The sequence below is a fragment of the Dermacentor albipictus genome, chromosome 2 (genome assembly GCF_038994185.2).
Source record: "Dermacentor albipictus isolate Rhodes 1998 colony chromosome 2, USDA_Dalb.pri_finalv2, whole genome shotgun sequence".
NCBI classification, from domain to species: domain Eukaryota; kingdom Metazoa; phylum Arthropoda; class Arachnida; order Ixodida; family Ixodidae; genus Dermacentor; species Dermacentor albipictus.
This window is the reverse complement of record NC_091822.1, coordinates 138107374-138128328: the sequence shown is the minus strand read 5'-3', so window position 1 is coordinate 138128328 and position 20955 is coordinate 138107374. Positions and strand designations below refer to the sequence as shown.

General features: G+C 46.8%; 1 protein-coding gene across 1 annotated transcript in view; it reads left to right on the top strand.

Annotated features, from left to right (window-relative positions):
- Window positions 1–15528: 15528 nt before the first annotated feature.
- Window positions 15529–20955, top strand: part of LOC135918658 (uncharacterized) — a 130392-nt gene continuing 124965 nt past the window's right edge. The window contains exon 1 of the mRNA XM_065452309.1: window positions 15529–15730. Coding sequence (XP_065308381.1) covers window positions 15578–15730 — 153 coding nt within the window. The 5' untranslated portion in view covers window positions 15529–15577. The remainder of the gene's footprint in view (window positions 15731–20955) is intronic.

Sequence of the window (20955 nt, the reverse complement as noted above, 5' to 3'; positions counted from 1 at the left end):
ATGATGCGCTTTTATAATGCAGAGCATGGTGGTAAGGCCAAGATATTTATTTTACTGGACAATTTGCTTTGGCCTCGCTAGGATGCCGTTGCAAAACCAAGCTGGCTTTTTGTTTATTTGGCCTACACCGTGACCGGGCCCTGCAGGGCCTATGTTGGTAGCGCATCTGTTGCGGCACTTGATAAGCAGAGCTTTGCGCGAAGCGGAGAGCTGCGGCACCCTCTCACCTAAATTATTCTAACACCGTGGTACACACTTAGCGCATCTACCTTCTTATTTGATGCATTTATAGGTATACCAAGGGCAGCTTTATATGTTCCTCGTATGATTAAACTGATATCCTTAATTTCTGTTCGTATGAGCTCCTGATATGGGAGTCCATATGTGACTCTACTGAGGACCTAAGCTTGTACCAAGGGTATGGCTTCCTCTTAGCCGAGCTCCTCGCCCTTCCTAGTTATCCTATGGATTATCCAAGCTAAATTTTTCATAGTAGATTTAAAGGTTTTAATTGCATAACTTAGACTGCTCCTGCTTTGAAGCCGTAAGCATAGGTTCTTATTGTCTGTCCCTGTGCCAGCACTTGATTTCCGATACTTAATTGCATGGCTGGTTTATTTCGATAATGTAATATTTCGGCAGTCGATGCGGATACTGGTAAACTCTAATTTATCCGCTGCGCATTCTATGCCATTCCCTTCGGCATACACTTGTATTTATCGCTTCGTCCAAGACTTGCTACTCCATCCCATAAGTAGCCTTTGTTACCCCATAAGCATTTGCATATAGTGCAAGTTAGAGTTCTGAGATTCTCTGCAGCTGCTTTAGAAGCCGGTTCACTCGCATATTCAAGAGGAGTGGCGAGAGCACTGCTCACTGCTGAGTGCATTTGTTGAGCATTGCAAGTTTCTGCGAACGGAAGTTTTCCATGCCAATGGTTGCTCCACGGTTTGATAACAACGATCTGATGCAGTGAAGAGCTCGAGTTCCGCATTTCAATGATTGCAGTTCTTGCATTACCAAGTCGTGGGAGATCGTGTCGAATCTCTTCCTCAAATCGAGGGGCGGCTTGCACGAACATATAATAACGAAAATAATAACGAATTTAAGAACGCGTTCCTAAATTTGCCATAAGCAACGCCTAGTCCAACCAAGAACGCGTTCGTAATTTTTTTTATTGTTTTCGTTATTAAATGTTCGTGCAAGCCACCCCAGGGCTGCGATTACGTTTCCTCCTCCCCCCTCCCCCAGTAATGATGTTTTGGAGCACTTCATCCTTTATCCGAAAGAATACGTCCTGCGTTGATAAATGCTGTCTAATACCATACACGTTGTTAGAACACCGCAGTATAACTTTCCACGGCTCGTTTCGAAGGCAACACCGCATTCACTAGAGGCGCGTTTGCACCGCTTGGAAGCATCGAACTAATTTTGTACTGCAAGTGGAAGTGCTATTAACTGGAACAAGTGTCTTGGTTTTTGGCATGGGAATTGGCAATACAAGCCCGAGACTTTTTGTAACATGCAATGGGCAGTAACTCCAGGCACCTACCTAGGTGTCCCCCTCGCACATTATCGAGATAGCAAAGAATATTGGGACAATGAAGTAGTGCGAATGAAAACCCAGACTGGCAAATGGGGAGGGCATAAATTTTCAATGTTTGCAAGAGCCACAGTGTGTAATTTGTTTTTAGTCGCGAAAATTTTTTATGTGATGCAAGCGTTATGTCTGACGAGGATGTCTGTGCAAAAGCTACATAGAGTATTTGCGATGTTCATTTGGGCCTCAACATGGGAACGTACAAGTCGTAGTAATCTGTTCCATAGAGTGTTGAATGGGGGGCTGGGGTTGTCACATTTGTTCCTCAAACAGATTGTAAGCAGGTTTCTTTTTTTGCGTGATCAAAAGGATGCTTTTCTGAGAACAATGATTCAAGCTAGACTGTGTGATTCATTGCCTGAATATGTAGTGTCGTCCATGCATACGGGGCCAATGCCTTTAAGTGCTTTTTTGCGTGAAGTGGTCGCATCTTTCCGAATACTAAAAGCAAGATTTTCCAGTGAATATTTGGCCGTTGTTACTAGTAAGAAGTTGTACAAAGATCTTGTTGATGTATTCTTGCCTGTACCGTTGTATCGTACAGTATTTGTTTTAGGTTCAGAACGAGATGTTCTTAAGAGAGTTAAACGAATGCCGGTAAGAGCTTCTGTTAAATCTTTCTTTTTTCAACTACATACAGGCACTCTCCCAGTGAAACCGTGGCTGCAAAGCAAAGGCATTTTTGTACCTTGGTCTGTGAATTGCTTTATATGCAAAAAACCGGAGACGATTGAGCATATCTTTTTGGACTGTAATGACGCAGTGTTTTTGTGGGATATTCTAAAACGTAGCCTTAAAAAGGAGTTGCCCTTAAGTGCTTTCGGAATACGCTTCCTGCCATGCGCGGAACCAGAGGGAGTGCCTGTCGATCTGTTAATGCTTTTGTGCATGCACAGTGTGTGGCGAACGCGTATGGATATTAGACATGAGCGCATTGTTCAGGCCCCTGCACATGAATATTTTATTGAAAGTGTGTTATATATACGCGAATTTTTCTGTGCACAGAGTGACCCTCCTGATTGGCTAAGTGCTTTGGACAAAGTGACTAGCCTACATCGTTCTTATCACACCACACTGATCCGGCACTGACTAGTTGTTTTTATGACCATGTAATACTCACATTGTACCTTCTTTTGCCAAGCCGGTAATAAAAAAAAAAAACTCGTGGCTGAGTGGTAGCGTCTCCGTCTCACACTCCGGAGACCTGGGTTCGATTCCCACCGGGCCAATCTTGGAAGTTGCTTTTTATTTATGAAGCGCCTGCCGTGATTTATCGCTCACGGTCAACGCCGCCGACGCCGACACCCGACGCCGACGACACCGGCTTTTCTGCGACACGAGCTCCTTAACGCTATCGCGTTAAAAGTAATTCTCTTTCTCTATATGATCCGAGAGCCTGGTGCGTGCAACCTCGCCGAAATGTTTGTTGGGTAATGATGTCAAAGATATTGGTCGTTAAATAATTTTCCTTCCCGGATTTAGGAATAAGGAATATGTTAACCTCCATCCTTTGGTTTGGTATTTTTTCCGTTTCCCTGACTTCTTAATTATACTATTCAGTAGTAATGTTTCTTAGCTGCAGGTCGCTCATGTTTCTCAGCATCCCATTAGTGATGTCATCCTCTCTCAGAGCCGCACTTCCATTAAGTGACATTGCAGCCGTGAAAACTTCTTGCTCGGCTATCGAACATTGCATTCGTGGCTTGCAACACTCCCACCGCCACTGCCAATGTACGTATTTGTCGCGGAGGATCTCCCGCAATGCCTTATCGTCCCCCTTGAATTATCCGGCTAAAGTTCGCAACGTTATAGTTGTAGCAGTCTTCGTGTTTATGGGGTCGAGCGTACTTTTTCGAATTGCCCACATTTTGCCGTAGAGAGCGTCCCTCTCAATGAACGGCAAAAGGTGATCCAGTTGCTAGTCTGAAGCTCTCGAGCATATTCATTCGCTTTTTGACAGTTTTTCTATTCTGGCTTTTAGTTTTTTATTCAACCTCGACCGTTTCCATCATTTGGTGATGGTACGCCAGCCTTCTCCCAAATGGGTGAGTTGAAGGTCCGCTGCTGGAGTTCTTTCATTAATTCTGATGTGTTTGATGTTTGAGCTGTACGCCTATTTTGTATCCTCCACCGATTCTTCTGGCGTTTCTAATGGCTGCAGTGCCACTGAATAATTCTTCTAGGCTACCCAATCCATTATTTTTGCAGTCCCAAATTATCTTCTCAATTTGGAAGTGGAGGTAGAAAAACTGATTAGAAAGTGATCGCTCCGAATATTTTCATCTAGGTTTTTCCCAGGATCCTTCTTTAACACCGTAAGTAAAGGTAAGAGCTAGATAATTGTCCATAGAAATGCTATTACCAATTCTAGGTGCAGCTTGGGCCATGGTCTCGAGTTGTGGATCATATCTATCTATTGGCTCCAATAAATCTGTGCCTTTCTTTCTGTTATTCCGGTATCCCCAACTAGTATGAGGGCAACAAGGGTGGAGGCTTCGGCTAGTTGGTAATTCATGGTAGAAACAGCATAAAGCACGAAGGAGGACTGAGAGAGACGACGCGCACTGCGCTGACTTCCAATGATATTTTATTGCCGTTGCCAAATCATGTCTGTAAACGCATGAGGGGGCTTGCGTAGAAAATGAAAAGCGGCCAAAAGACGTGCTCTAACAGCAAGTCATTTATGCTAAGTACATAGTAACATGAAAAAACGCACATTACAAACGCTACCTGTTCTGGTACATGATTTCACTAGGTGTCAGCGCAATAGAAGGGGAACTAACGCCCAACCTACCCAGTTTTCTGATGAAGTCTGCTTCTGTTATTTCCCACGTGAGCTGTAAGCTGTGTCTCGCCAAAACTTCAGTGCTTTATAAGAGGGGCAAGCAGCCGCAATCCGGGCAGTGGATGCCCAAATGGCCTTGTACAGTGTTGTGAACGCTGTTGTAGTGCTCCCTTAAACACTCATTTAAGCACCTGCCTGTTTTTGAACTCATCTACTGCCGCATAACAAGAAAATGTGGTAAATCACATTTGTCGCGCATGTCACAAAAACGTTTTCTGTGGCCAACAGAGCAAGGACTCTGATGCGATGTAGGCGCATTGACGCATTTACAGAGCTTTGCCAACTTTTCCGGAGCAGAGGCTGAGAAAACCACAGTGATTCCTGCGCGCTTCCTAATCTTTTTAAGACGATGTGAGGCATAATGGAATACGGGAGCGCTGCAAACCCGCGCCTTTCATGAGGCTGGCACTTTCATCAGGCTGGCAGCACTACTGAGCAGGCTGATCACGTTTGATACGCTTAAGAAACTGTCATGTTATGGCTGAAATTAAGTCCAAGGCAAGAAAGGCGACTAGCCTGTGTGGCATAACTATTTTGTATCGCGTGCGGGCATGATTTCTTGAGGCTGTGAACAAGGCATAAAGTAATAATAGCTCGTTTCACGAACTTTCAGTGTGCCGAGTTGAAGGTCAAGAGGGGGCTTTGTACTGCAGGATCGTATAGAATTGTATGAGGCTCGTATTTGCGGCATTGAAGTCGCCTGCGAAGACTAATCTATATTTACGCCTTATGTGCCCAAGAGCCCGCGCTATGATCCCGAGAAAAAATACTTGGCGCCCCTTCAGTGGGCTGTAAATATGGAGTACAAACGTTTTGGCTTTTCCTCCTTTAGCAATGTGGAGCTCGATCAATTGATGCTCTGTCAGGCATTGGGAGTAGGGATAAACACTGCTCACAATACCTTTATGCACCAATGTGGCGATCCTATGGAGTATGCTAGATTTTGGATGGTATAGTAAACGCTTAATTTTATTACTCCCTTACCAATCTCCTGCAAGCAGATGAAATCTTGTTGCGAAATTCCAGCGTCATGTATAAGTGATGCACTGTCGCTCACTTGTGAAACGAGCGGCGGTTCCATTGCTATATCTCAATGGAGCCAGTAGTGCGAGTGGTATTACTGGCCATAGCTGGTAACACTCTCGGCATCTGTAGAGGGAAAGACTACCCCGTTTTAGGTTCTACGTGCCATGGGCGCATTTGGATTGCTACCAGCCCTTTTACGCGAGGTGTTGCTTGTGAATTCGCTCGTTCGCATAAGCCTTGTGGTCCTGAAGTTCCGCATATAATTGTAAACATTTTGTAGGCCACACATCTGTTGCAATAGCTGGCTCATCGTTTTCTCAGTACTTTCGAATGTGATGAGCTGACTGGATTGTTTATCGGTTTCGTTAGTTTTGACTATCGAACTCCTGGAGTATCCTCTAATACTCAAAGTTAGGTGTTATTTGGCTCACCCCTCGTACCGCCCCTGTCGCCCAACTCACCTGTTGCTGGGTCGAGCTTGCCTATACCCCCGGCGTCTTGTTTGGAGTAGGGGTTCCGTATTGGGGGCGGGAATTAGGTTGTGATTTGGGAGTTCCTTTTTCTCGATATTTCTTCCCTCTGTTCCTTCACCGGGACCGTGGTCTTCGTTCCTGTTATTTTTTTCTTTGTTACATGTCCACCTCGTCCCTAAGCGGTGGCCATTCTTCGTCGTCAGAGCCCTCCGACGCATACCATGCACCTTGGTTTTCGTGGTGACGAGAAACGTGTCCGAGATGCCTTCTCATCTGCCTTGTGGTCTGGTGGTTTGGGACTCCCGTGCTATACTGGATGCTGTAAGCGCTGTTTGCAATATTTTCTTCCCGTGAAGTGTCCCTCTCCACACGTGGAAAATACGCGTTTGCAAAGGTGGTCCAGCTCAGGCTCCTTTATGCCACATGTCTGGCACGCTGCGAGGTGGGGATTCGGGAAAACGTCTGTTATGCGTCCCGTCTGCTTGCAGGCATAGCAGAACTGTATCTTTTTTTATATCGGAAACAGAAAATCTGCACGCCCACAAAGTACATAAATATCGGTAACATGGGACCGAAAAAGGCGATCACCACTGACTTAGCTTCTTTTAGCATTCTGGCTCATAGGATGTCCACTCCTTGTGTTCGTATACGTAGATTTGCTAGAAGAGTATGCGGGCTTGTGCTGGGAGTGAGCCCATGTACTACTCCTTTTCGTCTGCCGTCCCCCACTGCTGCGTAGGCATTGACAGCATGCCACTTCCCGTTTAGAGGGCTTTCCATGATTTTCTGGTGATATTCGCCACCTCTTGGTAGGTGGTGGAGTTGACCAATATGTTTCATCCTGGCTTCAGCAGGAGCGGAAACTGGCTACCGCTTACTTTGCCTTGACACGCGTTCACAACTGCTTCTGGAATTTGTGGCGCTGTTAATTCCATTATAGGTAGTTCTTGTACACTGTTCAACTGTGTACAACTGTTCTTGTAGAGGAGGTCCCGATACAGTGTTTGACTATGGGACCTCCTTCTGCATACTAAGTACTTGTAATTGTGACCCAACTTCTAATAATAAAAGATGTTTGATTCTTTGATTCTTTGATTCTTCCTCCTGTGAAGGTCTTACGACCACCTTAATATCTTCCTTGGGGAGTGGTGGCAGCTTCTGCTACGTCGGTTTTATTTGCGACGTATGTTGCGAAAGTGGTTTGGAAAGGGGGCCCGAGGGCTGATAACCTCCCTCGTTGTTCATGGGTTTCTTTTCCTCCTTCGCGAGTGCTTTCTTCTGACGAAAGTAAAAGACCGTTTGCCAACCACTATCATCATCGTTAACCTTTCGTCCGGACGTTCAGCCTTTCCTTTCGTTCTCTTGGAGGATGATTCAATGCCCCGCTTCTATACCTCGCCACTCAATGTCGTCCCGGCCTAAGTACGCGGTATCAGGTTGTCCATTTCGTTCTGTCTTTGGGTGTGTAGACTTCTCCATCGGCGTTTTCAGCGCTTTCTACGTGGCCGCTGACGCCGAGGTTGTTGTCGCCAACTGGCTCGGCCGTGTTCTCGGCGCTCCCCGCGTCTCAGGTGTCGGCGCCTCGCCACCGCCTCCATTTCTCACGCACGTGTAGCGGGCAGGTCCTCGCCCGCAAATAATTTGAAAAGACTGCTCACTGGGAAAAGCTGGTTATCCATGGGTAGCCCCTGATGTTACCTGATCTCACTGCGCAACAGAGTCCGGGTAAATCACAATGGGATCACATAAAATGAGCAAAACTCGCGGAGTGCATGTGAGCCGTACTTCACTCGTCAGCGCCCCCTAGCGGTTTTTTTTTCATATTTCAGTTTTAAACCGTTCACAAGCTGTGTCGAAATGCAAACGCCAGTTCAAGCTGCTGCGAACTCAGAGACACTGATGCAGTGGTGTCACAAAGACCAAGGCGACATCTTGTATGGCCAAGGTGTATCTTACGATGTATGTCCATGGTAGATGTACCGAATGTCTTAGTTGTTTTTTTTTCAACTGTACTTTCTTGCTTTACTGACAGTGCTTCAAGGTCACTGTTTCTCGATGATACACTTGGCCTGGCACTTTCCACACGCTTCAGCTACGAAGAATCAAAAAAATAAATGCTGTTGTTATTCAAATAAAGAAAATATCGAAGGGTTGCTATAACGTTCTCATATATGTGTAATATTCGCTAACCTAACTTTAATAAGCGCAACAGTAATTTTAATGACGACAGTGACAGTGACAAACAATATACAAGATGTCTGTGCGATGTGTCGCCCATGAGAAAGAGTTATTCCCTCTCCTTTCTCTTGGTGAAAAAGAAGACACAGTTGAACTCGCTTTGTCAAAGATTAATGAACTAATACAATGGAGTAAGAAACCGGCGTTGCAGAGGTGATATAACCAGTGTTTCTCTCTTTACCTACCCGTTCTTTTTTATTTGTGTTACTTTCCCGTCTTCAATTTCCTCGTTAACTTTTCGGCGAGCAACCCAGGAACACATGTTCATCTTCAATGTCGCATTCTTATTTTTCGAAGAGAAGCAAGAATGGACAAAAGACGAGCAAGGAAAAGAGAGACGCATCTACAAAAGTCAGAGATGTCCGCCATCGTTCCACACACACACACACACACACACACACACACACACACGGGCGCCGGCGCGCAGACGCACACACGCGCACACACGTACATGCACAAATAACAGCAAGAACGACCGCTGCGCAAACGCTATCTCTCATAAGCGTCGAGCAATGTGAGCACGTGTAATGGCCAATGCAATCAGCCGGCGCGAGCGCTACAGCTCTGGCTTTTGCGACCGGCACTGTGCGAGCAATATATTCTCCGTCGCTCTGTCGCAGTAGCATTTCTTTATTTCTGATTTTTAAAACATTTTTGGTTCTCCCACTTTCCCTTCTTAGAGTTCAAACGTAATGAGGTTCAAATCCTCTGGCCACCGTGGCTTATTTCTCTGACATTTGCATTCCGCTCCATTTGTCAGGACGAGCACGCACACAATCTTACGAACAAGAATCTGAACAAGAAGAACAAGAAGAAGAACAAGAAAGGCGTTGCTCTTTCAGAGGTTCTCGGCCTGGATTCGCCAAGCTTTTCGTTCTTAAAGACCTGCTTGTCGTTGGGCGCTGCTTGAGTCTCTCTGTCTTTATTTTCTTTTTCTCGTCTCGTTCGCACTCCTGAGCGGCCAGTGCCATTCTATTCTCGCGTTCTCAGGAACTCCGGCACCAATTCTCAATTTGTACGATGGTCTACAAGTGCCCTTCTGTTTCGCCATGTTAAGGAGAAACACTTCTTGACTTAACGATATATATAAGATTCTTGGATACCTCTCCGAGCAACGCTGTTTTCTCTCTCTCTCTCTCTCTCTCTTTTCTTTTTTTTTTGCTGCGACCACGTAAGTACTAAAGCACCCTTTTATTGATTCAGGAGCATACCTGATGACACTTCCGTTTTTACGCTGAACTTCACTTGCTGCGACTCTCAGTGAAGCAAAGTAGAAGGTACATGGGCACGTGCTTTAAGATTTGAAGAGTAACGTATGTGTACGAATGTATACAACGTATGTCACTTACGTACAGAAATGCCCGCTAACGATTTTTTGTAGACCGTTGGTATTAATATAAATGAAACCAGTCGCAAGGAGTGCGGCCATTGAGTTATATCAAGACAAAAGGTTTACTTCACCGAAAACGCGTAAACTAACTAAAATATATGTTCTTCATCTTCGTCGTCATCACTTTTCTTCAAGAACATACACACAGCCAGATATGAAAGAAAAAATGCGTTATATTATTAAATCCAGTTGACATGGCCTTAAAGCGCAGATTACCTCCCGGGACCTTCGGCTGGTTGTTTGACAGCGATACAAAAGTCTTATTAGCCAGCAAGTAATGGCGATAATGAAGTATAAATATTGATTTTAAAGCCCCTACACTGCCATCATATTTTTGAACGCTGTTCTACAGGAGACTGTTTAGAACAGACAGAACTGCTTGTAAAGACTAGCCGAAGGAGCCCTCACTTCCTCAAGAAAATTGCGTTAATGCGCATCCTGCGCCAACTCGTCGAGCTCTTCGGACACCGGATGGGGCCCCTGTTCAAATGTTTATGTTATATACCAGCGACGTTATCAGTACTAGTTACACAAGGAAATATTTGCGCAGTTTATATAATGTACCCGGGATTTCTTTTTTTTTTCGTGAAGCTTGTATATTGCTTAAAGAACCTCCATTCACTATTGTGTACACTTTCCGCAAGTAGCCCATTGTTTACTCTACGAAGCACAACAAGTCCAACGAAATGAACTTGTCAACTACTTAGAAAGTATACTTAAAGCTTCATCGCAGCCGTCCGTAGAAGCCTATACAAAGGCAGAGTAGTCCGCAATAAAGCTACAGACAACTCACAGTACGTCTAAATCATATAGTCTAAAATGAAGCCTACTTCTTGACCTGCTAATGCAATGCGGGAATCGGTGTGGTCGTCTGGACGCATGGAACATCTGCGGTACACCTGCAGCCTCGAGACATTGTCATCGCGTTGCGTCGTAGTAATAATAAAAGTGAACGCACAGAAGTTAACGTACCAGTTGGCAAGACGGAACAACGAAGACCGAAAAAAAAAGAAACGAAGAAAACATCGCACGCACTCTAAGACCAGAAAGAGGCGACCAAAGGAAAACGCAGCGCGGTTAATTCGGCGTGAATGCTCGGTTAAGTGAAAGAAAGATGGGGCGGGCAAAGGCAAATGAATAACTAAAAACATGCTACACCGTTATTGCACGCACAGAAAGAAAACCACCAAAGTTAGATTAATTGCACTGATGCTGCGAAATGTGCCTTTTATAATAGGCATAATCTATTATCCAATGACCGCCTTAATTTCAAAGTGAGGTCGCCACATTGGTGTTGCAAACTTGTGTGGTGCACACCGCGTCTGCTGGCGCTCTCTTACGCTCTGCAGCACGAGTTGCTTCGTTCTGACTTGGAGCGCGGGAATCGCTAAACTAATCCAAAATAAAAAAAGAGGCATTTGAATTCGCCCTGCGAAGAAAAGACTGCGTCTAGGCCTCAACGTACTGAAGGGTGTGCTTGTTTCCCATTAGCTACGCTCCCTCAAGAACGACGCCTGAAGAATCTCCACGGCATCAGGAAAACTTGACTGATAGCTGCGATTCTTCTTCATTCTTTTTTTTCGCATCGCGTACTCATCGCGTACTGCTGAGGGAGAACCAACGCGATCCCTTCTAAGATGTCGAGAGAAGGAAGGTTTCCTACGGCGTTAGATTGAAGTGTAAAGCCACGACAAGTGAATTATACGGCTTAACGCGGCTTTTAATTGACGTCGTCGTTTTTGCTAATCCCAAGAGTGCTCGTTTACTGCTTTTGGGCTAATTGATACTGGTAAGGGGCGTGCGAATACATGAAACTTCGAATAAGGGTGGAATTCGAGAACTTAGTATGCGAAATTCTCTAATATTCTTTTTCTCGCATATAAGGGGCAACAACACTTATCGAAGTCTCAAAGGAAAAAGAACAGCGCAAGTGAGGACTGTTACACATGTTATTCTGTGGCAAGGGAGCTGCTATTTCTGTGCAGTGGCACCAGTTACCGAGTGAACGCATTCATTTGGGAGGATCACTTTTAAGCAGCCTATAGGCGTAACTTTTGGGTTGATTTATGCAAGACAGTTTATTACTCGGTCATTGGCACCAAGTTTTCGAAGTGCCCCGACGTGTGCTAGCGAACAAAGGCAGCACTAGAGACGTTTCTTTTTTTTAACCTGTTCTTTTTTTCTTGGCTGTTGTACGAATTGTTCTGCGTTATTACGTCCAATTTGTGCAAATATTCATTGTGTGCATATTAACCAAGCTGCAGGAACCTCCAAGAAAGCTACTGATCTAGCTCATCCTTATATACACATAACATATGCTATCATATAATGCATTTTTCTGGAACTGCTGCAATCTCTGACGACGATCATATCCGATTCAGACGACAGAGCCTCTTTGACGGATGAGAACCCTTGCAGTACGCAGCCACCATCTAGTGCAAAACACTTGGTTTCAGTAATTATCATCATGATTATGTTTATTATTATTATCATTATCATTATTATTATTATTATTATTATTATTATTATTATTATTATTATTATTATTATTATTATTATTACCAGCAATAATATCAACACAATCATCATCACAACCACCTTAATTCACCACAACACGAAAGGATCTGCGAGAAATTTCTAGTTATCTCTATATTCTGCGTCCCTATAAAGCTGTGTAATAGACCTCTTAGAGTTCCGCTGTGCCATATAGCTGCAATGGCTGTGCAAATGAATAAGATACTAGTGAGTGTGAAATACAGGCTTGGCTGCCCCAAACGTGGAGCTTCGACGTTACTTGCTGCACTGAACAAAGTCAGGACGTGTGCGCTAACCGGAGTTCTTCATTTTGCGTCGACTCGTTCACGGTCTCCGCGACAACAACCACGGGGATGAGGTGGCGACCGCAGCTTTATTGCAGCATTTCCAGCTGGCTTTGAAACTAACACATGGAGCGCTTAACCCTCAGCGCTTGCGAAGAACTCACCTGCCGCTTCCTTAAAGTTCTTTTTTTAAAACGAGCAGCTTTTCTTGCCTGTCTCTTCCGTTTCCGAGGTGACTGACAGTTGGCGGTTGGTGGCCGCGGGTCGGTGGTTAGTGCTTGGCGTCTTGTGTTTGGTGGTCGGCGATCGATAGTCGAGGGTCGGACTTGCGAGAACGCGCGTTTGCAAAGGGCGCGTACTCTAACGCCACCTGGTTTTGCTGCACTTTATTCGGCGAAGGCCAACTTTACAGTTATTCATGCGCACGTGGCATTGTGCAGGAGCTTTGATGTGTCTGGGGGTTTAGACAAGATAGCGTAAAATACGGCAAGGAAAACGCTCATTCCTTTCTCCTGGTTATCATTCTACATTCATAAATCATCGGCGATGATTTCTGCATTCTTTTCTTTCTATTTGGAGCATCCCTCTAAGTAGTTCGTTTGTTTTCAGCACAGTTAGTTGGATCATGCTTATCGATCATGCGCATGTAGCTCGGAGCAAACGTCAACAGTAATATTCTGGGAAAACGTGCTACGTCGCTAGCAATCCAGATTCTGACATCTAAATCAAGGCAAGAGCTTGTTTATTTGTGTGTGTGGAAGCCCTAATTTCAGTGACCCGGAATCTATGGGTTTTATTCTTGTGTTCACCCTTACCGTTTAATATTTGGGGTTTTACGTGCCAAAACCACTTTCTGATTATGAGGCACGCCGTAGTGGAGGACTCCGGAAATTTTGACCACCTGGGGTTCTTTAACGTGCACCTAAATCTAAGCACACGGGTGTTTTCGCATTTCGCCCCCATCGAAATGCGGCCGCCGTGGCCGGGATTCGATCCCGCGACCTCGTGCTCAGCAGCCCAACACCTTAGCCACTGAGCAACCACGGCGGGTACCCTTACCATTTCTATTTGTCGCGTGGAAATTTTCTGTGTGCACAGCTTGTTTTCATAAGTTCTGCTGTTTCAATGTCTATAACGGTGATGGTTAAGCCATTGTTTCCAGTGTTGAGAACACCGAGCAGTCTCTTTCACGACCTCGTTTGCTTTGGCCACGAGCAGCGCTCCGCTTGGTACGGGCAGTCACGTTTTGCGAGTAAGCAGGCCTGCCTGAGAAAGGGCCGACTGCACTCACTGGCTACAATATGGTAGGCTATATATATGACTCTATGCCTACGCATGGATATGCAGCGTGCACTCAATTTCAGAAAAAGTAACAGGCGAGTTAGGAATCTAAAGGGTCCGCCCAATTTATTACCGCTTTCTCGAGAGTGTAACTTTGCACACTACAAGACGCTAGGGCCGTTTTTGAGGGAACAGAAAAGATTTATTAATTTGTGTAGAAAAAATTATGCAGATCCCACGCAGTGTGGGAATCGATGTACGCGAAGCTTTACGTGCTGGATGCTTTGATTTACGATAATTAGCGCTGATGTCGACGGCTAAAGCTTAATTTATTCAGCGTTTAGCCTAACATGAGAGTGGTGAGTTGACGTTAAGCTTTACCTGGCGTGCACCACTGCTGTTTGCCTGCGTAGTACGCAGAACTCACAGAGAGAGGTGTTTGTTTGAGACGTTGTTGTGCGCCATATTTTATAACTTCTGAGAGGGTTGAGCGTTGTCATTTCCTCGAATGGCACATGGCATTGTGGCAGAAGTATTAAAGTTTAATTGGATTATGGGGCTTTACGTTCCAAAACCACATTCGGATTGTGAGGCAAGCCGTAGTGGTGGACTCCGGATTAATTTCGACACCGTGATGTTCTTTAACGCATCCCAACATGTAAGCGCACGTGCGTTTTCTTTTTCGCCCCCGTCGTAACGCGGCTGCCGCGATTGGGATCAAGTCCACGACCTCTAGCAATGCCATAGCCGCAAAGCTAATGCGACGGCCACAGAAGTGTTGATTTGACGGTCGACCGCTTCCATAGTGTTGCGTGGACTCTGCGGTGAGCTTTAATTAATGCGGCTCTGCTTCTGCACGCCCTGCGTAGTTTGTCCGCTTGACATATTTCCACGGCGTTTAGTTTTCAGAAACTGCAGAAACGTACTGTACCGTACCTTGAACTTAAGCCTATCCTGTTTCCCCGCAACCGCTTTCGTATAGTAGTGGGGTTTTCTCGACTTCTCACTTCACCTCTCCCCTCACTTATATTGGAACTGCCTCGTCTCCCTCTGCTTCTTATTCTATCTACAGTTCTATCGACGCCACCAAGAGGAAATTCTTCCAGGCCGGGGTGCTCCTGCGGCCACGTGATTCACGACTCGCCTTCACCGGCGCGGCGGCGGCAGTAATGGCATGCTTGTGCGTGCGTCCGCGGTGGCGTCAAAGGCACGTGGTCGCTGCAAAATGTGGTTATTTCCTTGAATCTCTATTCCTGTGCGTGAATCGGCAACGGTGACTGACATCGGGGTTGATCATCTGGTGCCCGGGTCACGCAGGACTCGAGGGCAATGAGAGAGCGGACGGCGCAGCTCGTGCTTTTGTCAACCGAGCGGCCGACCACTCTGACGAAAACCCCTTTTTACCACGAGACATCCTTGAGCACCAGCGGCGCGAGCGAAGAAAGTACAGTCCACCACACCCTGACATATCCAGGCAGGACTCTTATGACTGGCGCCGAATACAGACGCACACATTTCCAAACCTTTATTTGAAAAATGCCATTACCCAACGCTGTTCAGCGCTCGCTGTCCTTGGTGCGGAGGCCGGCCAACTCTCGCCCACATTACGTGGGACTGCCAGAACAGGCCACACAAGATTAATACACCAAAAATAGCCGGCAAACTTTCCGGAAGGGAGCAGTGGGAGACTTGGCTCGCCAGCGAGGATCGGGAGATGCAACTAGCGCTTCTCGACCAAGCACGGCGGACCGCTCAAGCCAGTGGGGCCCTGGACTAGGGGCCCCACCCACTCGCTTTCTGCATTTTTTTTCTTTTAAATAAACGTTTTGATATATATATATATATATATATATCGCGTGTTGTGTGTGCAGAACATGGTTGTGCAGAATTAGAAGAAACTGCGAAATGCCTGGAAAGTGTTGTGTGCCGCGGTGCGATGGCAGTTACGAAACACGCTCCAAGGTGCACGTCTTCTCGTTCCCTAAAATAGACGAAGTAAGAAAAGCGTTGATAGGTGTCATTCCACGTGAAAATCTGGTCGTGGCAGCCAACTGCAGGGTAAGAAATTTTCAGTGTTTATTATTTTCTGAGCAGGTTGCTTCTACCGTTAGTTTGCAAGCCTTGCTTACAACTCCTTTGTGGCACGTAAAGGCTAAATGCGTCACGCATAGCCCGCGATGTCATGTAACCGCACTTCAGCGAGGATATATTTATTTTGTCCAGGTGTGAGAGCGTCATTTTAAAGCCGAAGACATCGTTCGAGAAACAAGCTATATTGACGAAGCCACCGGCCGCACAGTGACAGCGTCGCTCTCACGTTTGCGGCTTCGACCTGATGCCGTACCGACGGTATTTCCCGATTGCCCAAGCTACCTGTCCAAAAAAGGGACTAGACGAGAGGACCCAGAGAGCAAGCGAATGCGCTTAGACTCTGCAGCCTTAGAGAAACACCTTGCGGAGCCAATTATCACTGCCCAGAATGAGGACGAAGCAAACAAGCTTTGTGATTTGAAAGGATTGGCAAACTTCGTTCGAGGCAAGTAGCTGACATTTTGGCATGTCATCGAATGCCATGAAGACGTCATTTTGGCTCACATTTGTAACGATGAGGCTCCTTGGATTAAATACTCTGTTGCTATGAAAGCAGGCCTTACTCTAACAGTAAATGTCGCAAATGTCGTAAATGTCGTTGGGAGGAAGACGAAGTGCTTCTCTTGCGGAACACATCTCGCCCGTCTCTGTGCTTTTCTGGACTTCTCACTGCACCTGTGGGGTCTACCGCCCCCTCCATCGCGGTGATGGATGTGCAACACCCCGAGGATCCTCCCGGTTCCCGTTCACCCGCGGACATCGGTTCGAGGAAGCGAGGAAATACATCGAGTGGTAGCGAGGACACAGAGCTGTACTCCGCATCAGGTGACGAGTCCTCGGAAGACAGCTTTCGACTTGTCCAGTACCGCAAGGCCAAACGAAGAATTATCAACTCATCTTCGGCGTCCAGCTCGAACACTGTGAAAACAGCGCCTCAACGATGGCCTCACTCCATCCTGTTTGTGCCACAGAACGCTACCGACAACCTGCGCGTCCTCAACAGGCAAGCACTCTCCGTGTATCTCGAAAACACTGTGCCAAACGAGATTGAGGATGTCAGGATAAACACTAGGCGAAACATCCTGGCAATTGATGTGATGAACCCGAGCGCGCTGACCATACTACAACATGTAACGCAGCTGGGAAACATCAAGGTCCGATCCATCATGCCAACGAATGGTGCCAGAATAACAGGAGTCATCTATGACATTGACAATGAAATTCCTAATGCAGACCTCCCAGTTCTTATAAAACCAGCAAGTGAACGCAACGTCATTGTACATGTTTGTCGCCTCGGCAACACACGTTGTGTGAGACTAACGTTCAAAGGCGACTGCCTTCCACCCTACGTGAAGGTCGGCCACTTTCGCCATCAGGTTCGGCCATTTATTCCAAGACCAATGCAATGCTACAATTGTCAGAAGATAGGCCATGTGAAGGGTGTCTGCAGAAATTCGGCCGTGTGCCCTCGATGTGCCCAACCCCACTCAGAAGACAACTGCAGCGCAATCAAGTTGAAGTGTCCTAACTGTCAGGGTGATCACTGCGCCTCCTCCAAAGACTGTCCTCAGATCAAGAAAGAGATCACCATTCTTAAACAAATGGTGAGAGACAACTCTACCCACAAAGAGGCTGCTGTGAAAGTACGGCGAAGACGACGTCACCGTCGAAGGTCTTCACGACGGAAAACATCAAGTTTTCAGGAACAGTCAACTCGTCAAGCAGCATCACCAGCGAAAGTTTCCAGCCCTCCGAACACCAATGTTGGAAGGGAGAAAACTGCCAGATCTCTCTCCACAAAGGAATGGCCGCCACTTCCACGTACACGACCGCCAGAGGAGCCGCAGCAGAAGCCGCCACCAGTGCAGCAAGGTGCTGTATCCGAGGAGTCGCGGAAAACAGATGAGCAAGTGATAGCACTTATTAGGCCTTTAATGAATGCCATTCGCGTGCTGCTAAGCAACATGCACACACCGTCTGCCAGAAGTGCGCTTCAAGTACTGGATGCTCTGAGTCCGGTGCTTGCAACCCTTGAGTAGATCATGGCTCCACAGCCACGGTCTTTTAGGGAAGAGGTCCGACAAGCAGCTATTTTCCAGTGGAATGCGCGCGGACTCAGAGCGCGCCTTTCGGATTTCCGTCGCTTCGTGTACGCCAATATGTTTCCCATTATCGTCATTTGCGAGCCGAACTTAACGAACACAATCAGGCTTTCTGGATATGAATTATTTATGTCGTCAACTGTTTGAGAAAACAGTAAGGTTTTGGTGTGTATTCGCCGTGACCTCACCTACACTCGTGAGCCTGTACCACCTAATGACAATAATCAATATATATGCCTAAACGTAAGGAAAAAGAATTTGGCCTTTACTTTTGTGGGCGCCTACCTATCTCCGTCAAGTCGATTTGATTACAAAAGACTGCAAGACATCCTTTCCTCAACCTCCAATCCCTGGGTCATCATTGGAGATTTCAACGCCCATCATACACTCTGGGGAAGTCCGATGATCAACGCAAGAGGCAGAGCTCTGGTATCTTTCGCCTCCAGTAATGAACTTTGGCTGCTGAATGATGGAAGTCCTACCTTCTTACGTGGCTCCACCTACAGCAGCTGTCTTGACTTGGCTTTCGTCTCACGAAGCCTTGTCAGACGTGCAGGGTGGTTTGCGGACATAGAGACGCACGGAAGTGACCATATCCCCACGTACATCAAGATCAGAGGATTGTCCCCTTCCAAAATACGGGATACGATCCAAAGAGTGGACTGGCCTAAATTTCAGTCTATAATGGAAGAACACTGCGACGCCAATCCATCTTTCGACTTGGAAGAGGCAATTAAGAGCGCGGTGCAAGACACTATGCGCACTCTCACATGCTCTTCGAAACTGAACGATTTTGACGTGGAACTGGAAAGACTTCGAGCAATCCGACGACGTGCTGAACGAAGGTACCGACGTACGAAAACAATGGACGATCTACGGACCGCCAGGCGCACGCAAAAGAAGATACAGCGCCGGTTAGACAAGCTCGAATCGCAACGTTGGGCTGCCTTCTGTGAGTCGCTAGATCCACGCAAGCCTTTATCGCAACTATGGAGAACGGTGCGCGGACTGCGGACACTTCCCGTACAGCGATTCCCATTCAAGGCACTTGCCCTCTCTCAAAAGAGATCGGAGATTGACGTGGCAGAGGATTTCTGCGCCAGATTATCCGGCCAACTCACAGCTACCAACATTCCATCGCCTTCGATCAGCTGTCCGCCACCACGTGATCACCGGTTGGATCTACCATTCTCGATCCACGAACTTAAGGCAGCATTAGCTTTGTGTAGCCGCACATCAGCGCCAGGCCCTGACGGAATTTCCTACCGAGCTCTGTGTCACCTGGGGGAGCGAGCGAGAGGTGTTCTTCTTGAGGTTTACAATGAATCTTGGAGAAATGGCACACTACCAGCAACCTGGAAGACAAGTCGCCTTGTTCCACTGCTGAAGCCTGGCAAGTCGCCGTTGGAGCTCTCATCATATCGCCCGATCGCGTTGGCGAGCTGTGTGGGCAAAGTAATGGAGAGGATGGTCCTAGGACGCCTGGAGTGGTACTTGGAGTACCACAACACCTACCCAGATGCCATGGCGGGCTTCCGACGCGGTCGATCATCGATCGATAACGTCGTCGACCTGGTCACCTACATTCAACATGAGAAATGCCGTAAGCGTCTCTCCGCGTCTTTATTCCTCGACGTTAAAGGGGCGTATGACAACGTTACGCATGAGGCCATCCTCTCTGCTCTCGCAGAGGTAGGAGTGGGTGGTCAGATGTTTAAATGGATACGGAGTTATTTATCCATGCGATCCTTTTTTGTAAGCACCGAAGAAGGCCATACTTGTCTACATTATAGCTACCGTGGCGTCCCCCAGGGCGGTGTACTTAGCCCTGTGTTATTTAATCTAACACTAATTGCTCTCCTTGAGCACGTGCCAACTACAGTCAGGCTATCAATGTACGCGGATGACATCTGCATATGGACGTCTGCAGTAACACGCCTACATTTGCGAGCGAGAATTCAGAGAGCCGCCACACAAACTGTTCTCTACCTTCGTAATCGAGGCCTGGAAATTTCCTCAGAGAAATGCGCACTAGTGCCATTTACGCGCAAACCCATGGCAAACTACAGTGTAACGATAAATGGCCAAATTATACGACGGGTCCGATCGTACAAGTTCCTAGGTGTCATAATCGACAGGGACTTGTCATGGAGCCCACACGTATCATACATGAAAAAACGGTTGACAGGCATCTGCCACCTGTTCAAGTTTTTCGCTGGCAAGACCTGGGGAATGTCGCCAAATGCGATGTTGCAACTGTACAGGGTGCTTTTCCTAGGATTTCTGCGATACAGCTTGCCAGCAATAAACAACACTGGTAAAACAAATCTACGCACAATACAAAGCCTTCAGGGTCAAGTGCTCCGGATCTGTCTAGGCCTGGCTCAGAGTGCTTCAACAGTGGCTACGATAGCAATCGCTGGAGATCACCTTGTCAAGACCCACATTGAAATTGAAGTACTCAGGACCCATATAAGGCATCTGACCAGGACTCCTCGTCACCACTTGGCCTCCCTAACAGCGGACAGACCACACACATCTTTCAGCCGGACGATAACCGCATATGATGAATCATTGCCAGCTTGTTTTACCCCGGCTGCGAGACCTTCGATTCCTCCTTGGTGCCTCGCTCAGCCAAAAATCAACCTCACAATACCTGGTATCTCGAAAAAAGCTGATCTATCATCGCCAGCCCTTAGACAGCTCACGCTACTACATTTGTACGAGAACTACCGTGATTCTACGCATATTTACACTGATGGATCTGTCCTTCCAAGTAGCACCGCGGCGGCAATCGTCATACCAGCGAAAGCTACAACAATCAAGTTTAAGACGACCCACGCGACAACATCGACGGCAGCAGAGCTCGCAGCGCTCTTTACTGCCCTTCATCACATTGGTGATGAACCACCACATAAATGGACAATATTCTGCGATTCGAAGGCGGCACTGCAGTCTCTACTGTCACCTTTACGACGTGGACCACTCGAACAACTAATATTCCATATTACAGAGACTTTGCAACATATAAGTGAAGCAGGCCATGAGATAACCTTTCAGTGGCTTCCAAGTCACTGCGGGATTATCGGC